This window comes from Ursus maritimus, unplaced genomic scaffold, assembly GCF_017311325.1.
Source record: "Ursus maritimus isolate PB19 unplaced genomic scaffold, ASM1731132v1 scaffold_1, whole genome shotgun sequence".
Lineage (NCBI taxonomy): Eukaryota > Metazoa > Chordata > Mammalia > Carnivora > Ursidae > Ursus > Ursus maritimus.
Genome location: NW_024423343.1, coordinates 1,412,876 through 1,426,042, shown reverse-complemented (window position 1 = coordinate 1,426,042; position 13,167 = coordinate 1,412,876). Strand labels below are relative to the sequence as shown.

The window sequence follows — 13,167 nt, the reverse complement described above, 5'->3', positions numbered from 1 at the left end:
CCCCCCCCCCGGGGGGGGGCCTCTAAGAGCTTTGGCTTTCCCACTCAGTCTAGTGGGCAGGGATTTGGGTTTGGCCAGGAGGGTGCCTTGGAGCTCCTGATGATTTCTATGATTTTCTTTAGGAAGGTGAGCCTGGGGCTCCTGCATGTGGGGTGGGGGCTCACCTCCTGCATCCCTGGCCAGAGGTGGTTGGGGCCTCAACAGCCCCCTGCCTGCCGCTCCCCTTCCCCCCTGCCCTCCTCATCCCCTGCTTCTCGCCCGCAGCGGCAGGACCATGAACAACAGTACCTGTCTGTCCGAAGAGCTCATCTGGCCCCCCTCGGTCAGGTACGTCCTCTCCACCTACACGGCGGTGCTGCTGGGGCTGGGCCTGATGCTCAACGGCCTGGCGCTCTGGGTGTTCTGCCGCCGCATGCGCCGGTGGACGGAGACCCGCGTCTACATGGTCAACCTGGCGGCGGCCGACTTCTGCCTGCTCTGCGCCCTGCCCTTCTTCCTGCGCTCCCTGCAGGAGAGGGCCGCGGACACGCTGTTCTGCCAGCTCTCCCAGGGCGTCTACCTGGCCAACAGGTACATGAGCATCGGCCTGGTCACGGCCATTGCCGTGGACCGCTACGTGGCCGTGCGGCACCCGCTGCGCGCCCGGGGGCTCCGCTCCCCGCGCCGGGCCGCAGCCGTGTGCGCGGCGCTCTGGGCGCTGGTGGCCAGCTCGCTGGGGCTTCGTTGGGCCCTGGGGGTGCGGGAGGGCGGCTTCTGCTTCTCGACCGTCTCCCGGCAAAGCTCCAACACCACGGTCTTCTCACTGCTGGGCTTCTTCCTGCCGCTGCCCGTGCTGGTCTTGTGCTCCGTGCGGGTGGCCACCGCCCTGGGCCAGAGGCCGACCGCCGGCCCGGACCAGGCGGAAGCGACGCGGAGGGCCACCCGCATGGTCTGGGCGAACCTGGCCGTGTTCGTGGTCTGCTTCCTGCCCTTTCACATGGTGCTGACGGTGCGAGCGGCCACGAGCCTGAGCACCCCTGCCGTCTGCCACGCCCTCCTCATCACGGGCAAGCTCTCAGATGCCAACTGCTGTCTGGACGCCATCTGCTACTACTTCACGGCCAAGGAGTTCCAGGAGGCGTCTTCGCTGGCCTCGATGCCCACTGGCAAGGCCCGCAGGAACCAGAACTCTCTCTGTGTGACCCTTGCCTAGGAGACGAGCCGCGGGCACGTGGGCGGGGTCCCAGGCTCTCTGGGAGGTCCTGCCTGCTGGGGGATCCCTGAACTGCCTGCGGCTCCCAGACACGCTCCAGGGGCCTGGCAGGGCAGAGAGGGCCCGGGCACAGACTCTGCGGTGGTGTCACCCTGACCCCTGGGATGGAAGAGGATCGGGACCAGGGCAGGAGGACTGAGGCCTGAGTGAGGCCAACCCCAGGTGCCCTGGGATGGGGCCAACACCTGGAGCGCCAAGAGTCTGGTACCCCTGGGGTACTTGGGTGGATGATTGCTCTGCTGTGAGGCCACAGTGGGCCTGGAATAAAGTTGTCCCCCAGGGCTGGGCCTGGCCCTGTCAGGGCTGTGCGTGTGTGTGCGCGTGTGCGCGCACACATGCTGCACACACCCTCATGGTGGGAGGCTGGGCTGTCTTCCTAGATGGCTCTCAAGGGCTTTCCACTTGGGGGCTCTCCTGGGGCCCCCATCTGCTTCCCACCCCCACCCCACTCCCAGACATCTGCAGGTCTGGCGGGGGCTATTTTCAGCTCCCGGAAGGGCAAGCTAAAGCCTCATAGCCTGCTTTCTTCCTGCCAAGGAAGGGTCAGGACCCCTCAACCCCCTGTAGGGGCTGACAGCTGCACTAGGCTGGGGGTGCGCTGGGGGGGCAGTGAGGAAGTGGTCAAGGTCTGTCAAGGGGGCCCACTCCCCTTGTGCTTCTTCAGGGAAGCTGGAGGACCCTGCCTGGTGGTTGCAGGGCCTGGATACCCCCCAGGTGGGAGTGTGGATGCCCAGGCTGGTGTGGGTTGTACCCACCTCCCCTCAGCCTCCCTGCATGGGCTGGGCATCCACACCTAGGCTGGAACCACCGGAGACTTCTAGAGGCCCCCTGTGGTGCCAGTCCAAGCTGGGCTTGGGTTCAAACCCCAACCCGCCTGCATCCCTGGGCACAAACAACTTCCCTGTCCTGTTTTCTTTCTTTTCTTTTTTTTTTTTTAAAGATTTTATTTATTTCTGTGCCAGAGAGACAGCCAGCGAGAGAGGGAACACAGCAGTGGGAGTGGGAGAGGAAGAAGCAGGCTCCCAGCGGAGGAGCCCGATGTGGGACTCGATCCCGGAACGCCGGGATCACGCCCTGAGCCGAAGGCAGCCGCTTAACGACTGCGCCACCCAGGCGCCCCCCTGTCCTGTTTTCTGCCTGCGTGCCCAGAGCCAGAATGGCAGCCATGTCCTGGCCTTAGGGGCCTGCGGCCGATGTAGTCCTCAGGTCCGGGGCTAGGGAGCCCTGCTGAGAGGGGTCCACGCTCAGGGAGGGTCCACACTCAGGGGATCTCTGCACGGGGGTGGGGCACTCGGGGGGCCTGTGCAGCTTGAATCCGCTGCTGTCCTATCCTGGGGCTCAGATGCTCCCCCCCACCACTGGGGACCCCTGCCCTTCATCACCAGGGTAGCGCCTACCCTGCCCAACGATGTGCACCAGGGCCGGGCCAGGCTGCATTCTGTCCTGAGAAGGCATAAAGATGTCCAGGAATGGCCAGTGGAGCAGGGCGGGGAGAAACGCAGCCACGAGGAAGCAGGGCAGGTGCGAGCAAGCCCAACGCTGCGGTGGACCCCCTGCAGGCAGACCACCTCCCTTTCCTGCCCCCATCCTGCACCCCAGCCCCATGCCCCCAGACACAGGCACCGGCCCTGGGACTAGGAGCCCCAGCCTCATTCAGGCTCCCCACGACTCCCCACGCCCCTCACCCCATCCAGTGCTCCCCACCCTCGTCCTCCGGCCAGCACCCCCACACCTAGCACCCTGCCCCTCATCAACCCCGCCCTTCCGCAGTGTGGCCAAGCAGACAGTTCCCAGTCCGTGACCTCCACTGCCCTGACCCTCCATTTCCAAGGGACCACGGAGTCCAGAGAAGGTTTCTCACTGTGGGGTGGGATGGCCACTGGGCTGAGCAGCGAGCCAGGGCTGGATGTAGACGTCCAGTCCCGACCTTGGCCAGGTTTGGGGATCCAGGGAGAGAGGCAGAATAGGGTCTGGGACTCAGCTTTGCCCCTGCGTCCCGCTCTGCACTGTGGGACCGAGGAGGGGATGCCCCGAGGCCAGTGTAGGGCAGCGGCGGAGGAGCAGAGCTTTGGACCAAAGGCTGACAGGCCAGGTGACAGTCACTTCCTAGAGCCTTGTGTTAAGAATTCTGAACCTCGCTCTGGGCTCAGCGAGCAGTACTACCCGCCCAGGTCGGGGCTGAGCCTGGCCCTGCTCCCGCGTGTGCTGGCCAGGTCTGTCCTCATAGGGGCAGAGAAAGTGAGGGCAGGCAGGGGAGACCTCTGCGGGGTGTCCTGGGGGCAGCGCTGGTGCTGCTGGGTGGTGGGGGTGGCCCGCCATGCTCCGAGGACACCAGCCTCCTGAGGGGTGCCCCACTGCTCCACCTTGCTGGCTCCAGTCTATAGTTGGTGGGGGGGGGGGTGTACTCCCTGTCCCTCAGGCCTCTCCTGGCTCCCAGCAAGTGCAGGCGGCTGGACTCTCACAACATTCCTGAAGGAACAAGAAAAGGAGCCGAGGCAAAATCACAGATGTTAAGCATCCAAAGAACTGACTTCTGAACACTAATCATGGCCCACACACTGTGAGAGGCCTTGGGCTGGGCCAGACCAAGGGGAAGAGCCTCTCCCTAACACCCCCCAGCCTGGCCCAGAGGGCTCAGAGGGCAGTCTGGCACATTGATCAGGACTGTACTCACCGTTAATTAGCAAGCAGCAGGCATCTGAAAGCAGATTCACTTTGAGGCTGCTCAACAGGAGTATAGGGCCCAGAATGTGGGAGGGCACCGGTTCATTCTCCCTCTGCTAGGATTACACCTAGGGTATTTTATCTGGCTGGGGACACTGTTCTGGAGCACGCCAGAGTCACCTGGGAGAGGTTCTGGAGGGTACAGTCTGGTGAGGGCTTGGCAGCAGCCAGAGGAAGTGTGAGCTTCCTCCCAGGCAGTGGTGGCATCTGCAATCTCCGAGGCGCAGACGGGTCTGGGTGGCTGCAGAGTGCAGCGCCACGACAGGGAGGGACCCAGAGAACTGCCAGGACCAGGCCGCTTCTGAGCAGAGAGCTGGGCGAGACGCAGAAATCTCCACACAGAGCGAAGGGGCTCCTGGGAAGGCCGTGTCGCTTGATTCCTAATGTCTGTATGTCATCCGGCCAATGTCCGGTGTCTGTGGCTCTCTCCTCTGGGGCAGTCTGCTTCTCTGTGAAGGCCCTTCCTGTCCCTCCTGGGGGTTGAAGCCCGGCTGCAGCTGGTCTCGGGAGAAGGCAGTCTGAGGGCGGAGGCCAGCCATCAGTGGGCAGAGCTGCGCTTGGTCTCCTGTCCTCGGGGACCCACCTGCTGCGGTGCCCCGGAGAAACTTCTCCTAAGAAAACGTGTCCATCTTCTGCGGGGCAAGGGTGTATCAACCAGAGGTAGTGCCAGAGCGAGTAGGGTGCTGTGGGGTCTGGGGAACTGGGTACGGGGTGTGGGGGCTGTTGCCCGGCTCCAGCTCAGCCCCCCGCAGCCACAGTGCAGAGTTTGGGGCACCCGGGGGGGGGGAGGCAGTGGAATGCATCGTCGATCTGACTGGAAGGTCAGTACTTCAGGAAACTACTGCCCACATCCCGCAAGTGACCATCCAGATAACGGCCCCCCAAGTCTGACACGCAAAACCCACACAGGGGAGCGTGTGCTGGTCTCTCCGATTCGTGCGGGCGGATGGACCGCCCCTGCCCCCCGCAGCAAAGGTCTTCCTGCTCCCACACAGGAGGGTAGAAATGACACTGACGACCAAGAGACCGCCCCCGCAGGGCTGGGACCACACGCCTCTCAGAGCGAGGGGTGTCCTTGCCCCGCTCTCAGAGCCCCTGTCACACCCACAGTGCTGATGCACTGGCCCACTTCATCGGCTCTGTGTGGCAGGCTGTCCCCCTCAGTGTCCCCAAGCACCGGCCCCCCAGCGCACCCGCAGCTTCACAGGATGTGCTGTCCCATGATTCACGGGAGGATGTGCTCCCCCACACCCCCCTGCTTTCCTCCAGGCTTTCCTGAGCAGGGGGGGCAGGACTCAGTTTTCTCTGGCTCCCTTCCTCCTGCAGGTGGTAAGGCCAGATTCTGGTGGAGCAGATCCTCCGCCGCCCCAGCCCCCGACCCTCTCCCTGGGGCTGCTGGCGTGGCCGAGGGCAGGGCCACCCTGGTGCTCAAAAACACACCCCTGCATTGGGGTGGCTTCCAGAAGTCTCTGAGATGGAGGCTTGCACGCAGGGGTTTCCCGGGGAGTGTCTGGGGAACCCCACCCAAAAGGGAGCTAGCAAAGCGGGATGGGCCGAGGGAGCAGCTTCCGTGCCCGTGGGTGCTCTGCACGGAGCAGACCGCGCAGCTGGCTGCACAGGGTTACCACGGACACACTGCCTCTGAGGCCCTGCGTCACTTGCTGAAGGCAAGCCCGCAGGGGCCTTGCGCCTTCAGCTCCGGCAGGAAGGGCAGGCAGCATGTGCCTGGGTCAGGATGGGGGGGCCCCCCCGAGCTGCAGCTCCCCGAGGCTGGGGGGTGGGGGCTGCGGCCAAGGGTCTCCGCGTTCTCCAGGCTTCCTGTCCGCGGTCTCCCCAGCCGGTGTCGATCATGGATGCGCACAGGTGGGGGGCACCACCTGGCCAAACAGGTCTCCTGGAAGCCGCACGCAGGCCCTCCTCCGCCGCGCGTGGGACGCCGGTCACTGCAGGCTGGACGTGCTCTCGATCTCCGGCCCTGAGCCCCAGGCAGCTGCCGACGTGGCCAGGGCTGTGGTCAGGAAGCAACGTTGTGCGCGGCGTCTCGAGCAGCAGGCAGACGCAGCGGGAGCCAGGCATACGGGGACCAGAGACGGGGACACTGAGAAGTGGCGCCCATCTGCCAGATGCCCTCAGACACGTGACCACACCCGCCCACAGGGAGCACAAAGGCGGTGATCACGGTCGTGGGGTCAGCGTGCAGCCTCAGCAGGCCAGCTGTGCAGAGTGGCCCAGCCCAGCTCCCCGAGGCCTCAGCCATCCGAGACTGGTGAGTCCACCCCAAGCCCGGTGTCCCCCTGCTGTCCCCTCCAATGGGCCCTGTCCTGCCCTCACCCTGCTGGCCACCACAAAGGGCTCCCAGGAGCAGGGCCCCAGGCTGGCCTACATCTGGCCCTGGGCTTCCCATGTGAGGAGCGTGCCCAGCTCTAAGCCGAAGCAGGCGTAGGGCAAAGGCTGAGGGGACAGTTAGTTTCTGTCTGAGGTAAGATAGTTGGGGGGAGCAGTTGTGGGGGACAAGATAGAGCCAGGGGGACAGAGATGGGGAGACAGTTGGGGGGACAGTGGGGGACAGAGAGGGAGACGGAGGAGGAGAGAGAATGGAGGAGATGAGGTGGCGTAGGGGGAGAGCCTTTGGTGGGAGGGAGGGGAAAAGGGGCCCCAAGGAGGAGGGTGGGCAGTGAGAGTGAGGGCAGAGGGGGTGGCTGGGGAGAGGGCGAGACACAGACACAGAAGCAGGGAGACTGACAGAAGGGTCAGCCTGGTGGTCCCACCGCTCTCCTGGTGGTCTGGGGGTGCTCCCTCCCTGCAGACTGGCCTGTGGCCCCTGCCAGAGGAATGTGGGGGCCCCACTCCATGGGCCATGGGCTGATGGTCCTTGGACAGGGCCACAGGATGTCGGGGGTCGGGGGACAGTAAATTGGCAAAGGTCTTGGGCTGAGCTAAAGCCCCTGGGGGAGAAGGCCAGAGAGGAGGCCCCACAGAGCCCCCTTCCGTGGCAGGGCCCATCGTCCACATCCTGGAAAACAGTTCCTCTGGGTGGAGTGGGGGAGGTGGCCTCAGCGGAGCCTCTTGTAGTCAAGAAAGGGAGCCCTTGGGGCTGTTACCGGAAGTGGGGGAAGAGATGGGGGAGAGGGGGAGGGCGACAGAGAGCGGGGATGTAAAGGAGGAGGGGAGAGACCACAGCCGCGTTTCCCTCCGTGCCCCCAGGCGAAGCTGCTCACCCCTGTGCCGCCCCGCCGCAGGGGCTCCCACTAGCTTCCCACCTCTGCCGGGCTTGCGCCATGGCCTCCAGTTACAGCCCTGGTAACTGCACTGCAGACACAGACAGCCGCGTCCTGCCCCAGGTCATCAAGGTCTCCATGTGCCTCATCCTGGCGCTGGGGCTGCCCCTCAACGGCCTCGGGCTCTGGGTGTTCTGCTGCCGCCTGCGCAGGTGGACGGAGACCCGTGTCTACATGGCCAACCTGGTGGCAGCCGACTTCCTGCTGCTGCTGAGCCTGCCAGGAGCCCTGCTGGGCCGGGAGCAGGGGGCGCGCGAGGGTCCTCTGTGCAGGGTCCTGCAGAGCTTCTACTATGTCAACACCTACGTGAGCATGGGCCTCATCACGGCCATCGCTGTGGACCGCTACACTGCCCTGCGCTTTCCGCTGCGGGCTCGGGCCTGGCGCAGCCCCCGCCGGGCCGCCCTCACCTGCCTGGCCCTCTGGCTGCTGGTCTCTGGGGCTGTGGCCCTGTGGGCGTCCCTGCTGCCTGCAGACGAGAACTTCTGCTTCGGGAGGTGCCACACCCGGGACACCAGGACCCTTGCCTTCTCCCTGCTGTTCTTCTTCCTCTTACTGCTGGTCCTCAGCTTCTGCTCCGGGCAAGTGCTCTGGCACCTGCTCCGCGAGCGCACGCGGGCCTCGCCCCAGGAGGCCGGCCGCATCCTCAAAGCCCTCCGTGTCGTGGCCGCCAACCTGGCCACCTTCGTGCTCTGTTTTCTCCCACTGCACGTGGCCTTGATGGCCAAGCTCGTGGCCAAGTGGACCGAGGCAACCGACCCCACCATCCAGCACATCGCTGACTTCGTGCGGGTGGCCGCCCGCGTGGCCAACGCCAACTGCTGCCTGGATGCCATCAGCTACTATTTTGTGGCCACAGAATTCCAGGAAGAGGTGGGGGCCATCCTCCGAATGCCCTGGCCTTTCCGGGGACGGATGCGGGGCGCTCCTGTGGGGGACCCCTCTGACCGGGGTGTCCGCGAGGCAGCGGCTATGGAGAGCAATGCAGAGGGGGCCGCACACAAGGCCCTGCAGCAGGTGGCTCAGGGCCCCACAGACCCCCCGCAAGGCAACTCTTTCCCCTTCTCCACGGCATCCATGATAAGTAGCCTCCCTGCTCACAGCGTGACTTTGGATTTATGAGTCCTGGGGACGCGGGCTATCACTCAGCAAGTCGAATTTAAGCAAGGGATGAAAGGGTCAGCACCAGATGACCGCCAGATCTCTCCTCGCCCAGCGCTGCTGGCTTGGCCCCGGGCTGCTTCCTTTGCAGCGTGCGCCCCCTCCCCCAGCCCCAGCCCTCAAGCTCCAGGATGCAGTGTGACCCTGACCTACGCTGGGCTGACCTCCGACCTCTGTGCTCCTCCCCTGCGGGTGCTCAGGAAGGGAAAGACCCTCTGAGCACCCAGGTGGCACTCCCTGGCAAGCACTGGAGAGGGTGTTTAAAAAATCACATTTTTCTGTGTCACCTATAGATTACAATCAGACACCAAAATCTATCAGAGTTCCGAAGTCTCTCTTCAGGCCTATGACACCACTGCAGACAGAGTCCCCTAGATCCCAGGGCCGCGGGACGCCAGGCTCTAAGCAGAGGGACGTTTATAGAGACAGCCGCTAATTAGTTTAAAGACATTCCTTTGTAAAAAATGTTCCGTTGTGTTCCTGAATAGCTCAAAGAGGTCCAGTCCTTAACTTCGGGGTGCTTCTCGGGGCCCCTTGTTCCGCCACACACGTCACAACTCCCGGCACCACTGGCAGCCTCTCCTCCCCACCCCCCACACACTCGTTCCGGTCAAGGATGGCCAATCGGCGGGCCCCTGGAGAGGCCATTTGTGTGGCCAAGGCTGACGGTGGCATCACTGCCCGTGGCCACTGCTCGGGCAGTGTCCTGTCCTGTCCTCGGCCCAAGTGTGGAACTGCTTGAGGTGCCAAGAGTGCAGGCACAGTCACTGGCCCGTCCGTCCTCTTGGGGCTGCCAGCGGGCTGACGGGGGGTCAGGTCTTGGCCACATTTCCCCCTCCCCACACACAGGAATCGTAGGGCATAAAGCCCACCCCACCCGGTCTGATCCTGACCACCAGTTATTGGGGAAGGGGCTCCTGAAAGGGGGGCACTCCTGTGTCACCATGAAGAGGTGGTGCCTTGGAAGAGGACCCTGAGCGGGAGTGACCCCTGGCTGGCGGACCGTCCGCCTCCACCCGTCCGAGCACACTCAGAGCAGCGGGGCGGTCCCGGCTCAGGGAGGAGGCCACCCCCTCTGCGACGGCCAGTGCCGCCCTTCAGCCAGGGAGCCCAGGTCCTCCTCTGGGAGGTGCGTGTGGTGGTCCTGAGAGATGGGGCTCTTGCTCCTTGAGGCTCCGGCTGTTGGCAAACACGTGGGAGGCACATGGGTTCACCCTCTTCTCCAGCAGCCCCATGAGGGCACCTTCCCCAAGGAGCAGAACCCTGGAGTCTGGCCTCCAAGGCACCGCCCCCGCCCCGCCCCGGGCCCCGCCCCTCCGCGCCCAGGGTCCCCGCCCCATGCCCCGCCCCCGCCAGCGCCACACCCCTCCGTGCCCGAGGTCCCCGCCCAACCCGCCAGCCCCTCCCTCCTTCCCTGCTGGCGGCTTGACTGGGGTCTCAACGTGACACGCCCCCCTTAAGAGTTGCGAGTTCTGTGGGGCTGGGGTCGCTGGTCCAACCCCTTGCTCTTCCCGAAAGAGAGCGCGGGGGTGGCCCTTAGCACTGGGCACGGGGGCGAAGAGTCAGGTGCTGCCTTCCCAGTTTGGGGAGACCTCTCCCCTCTCCCCTCTTTCCCCTCTCGGCGTAGCTGGCCAGAATGGAGGTTTTAGGTAATCTATGGCGGGAACACCCAAATCAGCAGGGACGCCAAAGTGCAATCAGGCCGTGCAGGGGCGGGGGCGGGGGTGCTGCCAGTGCCAGCAGCCGGCGCAGGGCAGGGTTCCGGGGGCTTCAGTTCTGTGCTGCGGTCCCCTGACCCTCCCGGGGTTCCCCGCTCCAGCTGGCTTGGTCTAGTCCGGCTACTGGGACGGGACGCCGCAGACTGCGTGGCTTGTAAACGTTCCTCTCTCACTGTTCTGAGGCTGGAGGTCAGACACCAGGGTGCGTCAGGGTCGGGGTCCCGGGAGGGCGTGCCTCCTGGCGCAGACAGCCTTCTTCTCCCACCATCCTCGCATTGAGGGGCCGGGTTGTTCTGGGGGCTCCACCCTCATGACCTCTACACCTCCCCAAAGCCATCGCATCTGAAGGAATGGGGGAGGGGGCACGATCAGACCACAGCAAGGGTAAGGGGTTTATGTAAGCCACCCAGAACTGGCCTGGCACACAGTTGGGATCACAGCGTGTTGGCACCCACCGAGGGGCGTGCAAGCCCTCCCAGACCAGCTGCGCTTGGAGAGTGAGGTCCCCACCGCTGCCGTTTTCCAGAGAGAAACAAAACTGAAACCTAGGGTCCCTGCCCTCTGCCCCGGTCACACCCAGCACACACCCAGGAGCACCCTGTCCAGCTATTTTACCAGCAAAAGACGGATTTATTTGAGAATAGCACAGAATGACAATCCAGGGCAGGGAAGCGATAGGAAACCACAGGCGGGTCCAGAGAACAGAGCAGAGGCACTCTTTTATAAGGGGGAGGTGGGCGGGCTCTTACAAACCAGAGTCCCCTGGAGCACCCTGCGAGCTGGTGGTGTAGCGGCTTCTCATTGGCTGGGCCGTGACTGTCTCTCATTGGCTGGGCTGTTGCCAGGGCAGGAGGAAATCCTCCTTCCTCCTGCTAGGACAGTAAGATAGTATCCGTCCGTCTGCAAGGTCTCTCTCCTCCTCTAATGAGAGAAAACCTCTCTAAAGCCCTGCTATACAAGGGACACCGTTTTAGATTTCTTTTAAGTCAGACTTTAGATTTCTTTTAAGTCGGCATGCCCATGCATAACCTTCGTTTAAACCACAAACCTGGTTTATGCCCCACCAAGCATACTTTGTACACCTGCTTTGTAAATGAGTAGCCTAAAGGAAAACCACCTTGTCCTTAACATAGGGATCAGTCCTGCTACTCCCTGCATTTCTTGGCCATAAAACTCACGACTCCTGCCTATATGTTAATCTATAATCTTTTTGAACTTTTGCAAGAATGTACCTCTGACCTATTGATTTGTGGCTTTCTATGTAAAAAGGTAAATAAACCTTGTAAAAACTGTTCATTCTCTGGAACACTTTCTCCCCTGTGAAGATCATGTTTCCCAGGCAGCTGTCCTAATCTAGGCTTGAATAAAACTATTTTCTTCTCATACTAGTGTTCTTTCTGGTCAATTTGCATTGTCACCTGTTGGGTCTGCAATTCGCCTGTGCTGGGCACGCACGCTCCCCCTGCTGGCCGCCTGACAAACGCTAAGCAAGGTTCCCACTTCTTCCACACCCCACTCTCCTCTCCTCCAATTTTTACTCCTAGCTGCCCCCTCCTCAGCCCACCGCAGCCTCTGGAAGCCTGCCTGCCACTGTCCTGTTGGCCTCTGCCCAGGAGCCCAGTGAGCCTGTGCAGGACGGCTCCTGGTCCAATGGTCAAGATCGTGGTCCTTGAGCCCAGCTGCAAGGATACAAGTTCGGGGGCGGGGGGTGTGCTTACCGGCTTGTTTCCTCTCTGCCTCCGTGTTCTCACTTGTAGCCTGAGGACCCTCAGATCCAGGGTCACCCCTCACATTCGTGAAGCCCAGGACACTGTTGTAGGAAAGACATTAGGGTTTGATGCCTATGGCCAAGAAAGAATTCTTGAGATGTCTTTGGTGCAAAAAGGTGATCTAAGCAGAAGGACAGCTGCCCCAGGGTCATGAGGAGTGGCCCATTATACACTTTCAGATTGGGGGGGGGGTTAGGGATAGCATAAGCCTCCCAGGTATTTTGGCAATGAGGTTTCCAGGACCCTGAGGGGGCAGCTATTGTTGGGAAAAGGTCATTTATTACCGTCTAATAAAACCTGAGTCATGAGACCCTCCAGATGTCTATCGTGGGTCATAGGCTTGGGGGACACTGCTGACATGTATCTTGGGGGTAGAGATAAAGGCAGTTTCCAGAGGAATTTCTACATGTTAAAGTAGACTCGCAGGGTCCTGGGGCTAAGACTGCCTTTTGCCCTCAGTAAAGTATCAACACTGAGGCAGCTGAGTCCCTAGAGGAAGGTCACTCTGCCTGTTTCAAGGACTTGTCACTGGGCTGTAGGGAGTAAGGAAATGAAATAATTTTTTTCTGCCCTTGTTTCCCACGTCAGACATGACCCCAGGGGAAGACCCACATGCCTGTCTAAACATGTAAAGCTTACATCTGTGCCTTTGAAGCCTGGCCTTGGTGCCCCTGCCAGGCACCCCCCGCCCCCAGCTCTGCCTCGAGCCCTCGATCACAGGGCTGAGGAGCTGCTACCCCCCACCCCAGTGCAGCCCTGGGAGTCTGAGCCATAGCACCTTCTGCAGGACAGGCCAGGACTCCTGGGGGCACTCCTGAGCCAGGGACAATGAGGGGGCCTTTGTAGGCACTCCTTCAGCCATCACAGGATTTCTAGGACTCCCCCCAGACAGCTGACATGAGCAGAGGCCAGGGCCGGTGCATCCAGCCATGCTCTCCCTTTGAGTGACTCTCAGAAGCAGCCCCTGCCCTTGTGGGGAGGCCCTGTGGTTCCAGGCACTGCAGGCTTCGGTCCCTCTGTCTGCGACCTTGAGGTCAGTCCAAGAGGCTGGCCAGCTGGTCAGCGTGTCCCTGCTAGAATGCCGGGGCGGCTCTGCCTCAGACTTGGGAAGTGTGGCCGGGCTTGGAGAGCCCCGTGATGGCGCTGTTCGAGGGAGGGAGGGCGCCCACCATATGCAGCGGGGGTCCTTTGATAAAACAGCCCCCTGTGTGGGGGCTGCAGCCAAAGACCAGGATGACGGTTTACCGCTGCTCCGGGGGGGGGGG

The 13,167-nt window shown here is 62.6% G+C and overlaps 2 protein-coding genes across 8 annotated transcripts in view; both read left to right on the top strand.

Annotated features, from left to right (window-relative positions):
• GPR35 (G protein-coupled receptor 35) overlaps positions 1 to 1,533 on the top strand; it is a 9,470-nt gene extending 7,937 nt beyond the window's left edge. For all 6 annotated transcript variants that reach the window (XM_040638259.1, XM_040638267.1, XM_040638252.1 and 3 more), the window contains one exon: positions 265 to 1,533. In XM_040638259.1, the coding sequence (XP_040494193.1) occupies positions 265 to 1,192 (928 nt within the window). In that variant the 3' untranslated portion in view covers positions 1,193 to 1,533. The remainder of the gene's footprint in view (positions 1 to 264) is intronic.
• On the top strand, positions 287 to 8,730 carry LOC103662816 (G-protein coupled receptor 35). Of its 2 annotated transcripts, XM_040638296.1 has the most exons (3): positions 287 to 327; positions 5,790 to 6,242; positions 7,181 to 8,730. In XM_040638296.1, the coding sequence occupies exon 3, from the start codon at positions 7,255 to 7,257 to the stop codon at positions 8,374 to 8,376; it is 1,122 nt and encodes a 373-aa protein (XP_040494230.1). In that variant the 5' UTR covers positions 287 to 327; positions 5,790 to 6,242; positions 7,181 to 7,254; the 3' UTR covers positions 8,377 to 8,730. The 2 variants fall into 2 exon arrangements, 1 of the variants encoding a protein (XP_040494230.1); XR_005836934.1 differs by lacking the exon at positions 287 to 327 and having other exon boundaries at positions 4,683 to 6,242; positions 7,181 to 7,221.
• The last annotated feature ends 4,437 nt before the right edge of the window (positions 8,731 to 13,167 follow it).

What these genes read in the sequence shown, in the direction of transcription:
- LOC103662816 (XM_040638296.1), top strand. Translation starts at nt 7,255, where the DNA reads ATGGCCTCCAGTTACAGCCCTGGTAACTGCACTGCAGACACAGACAGC.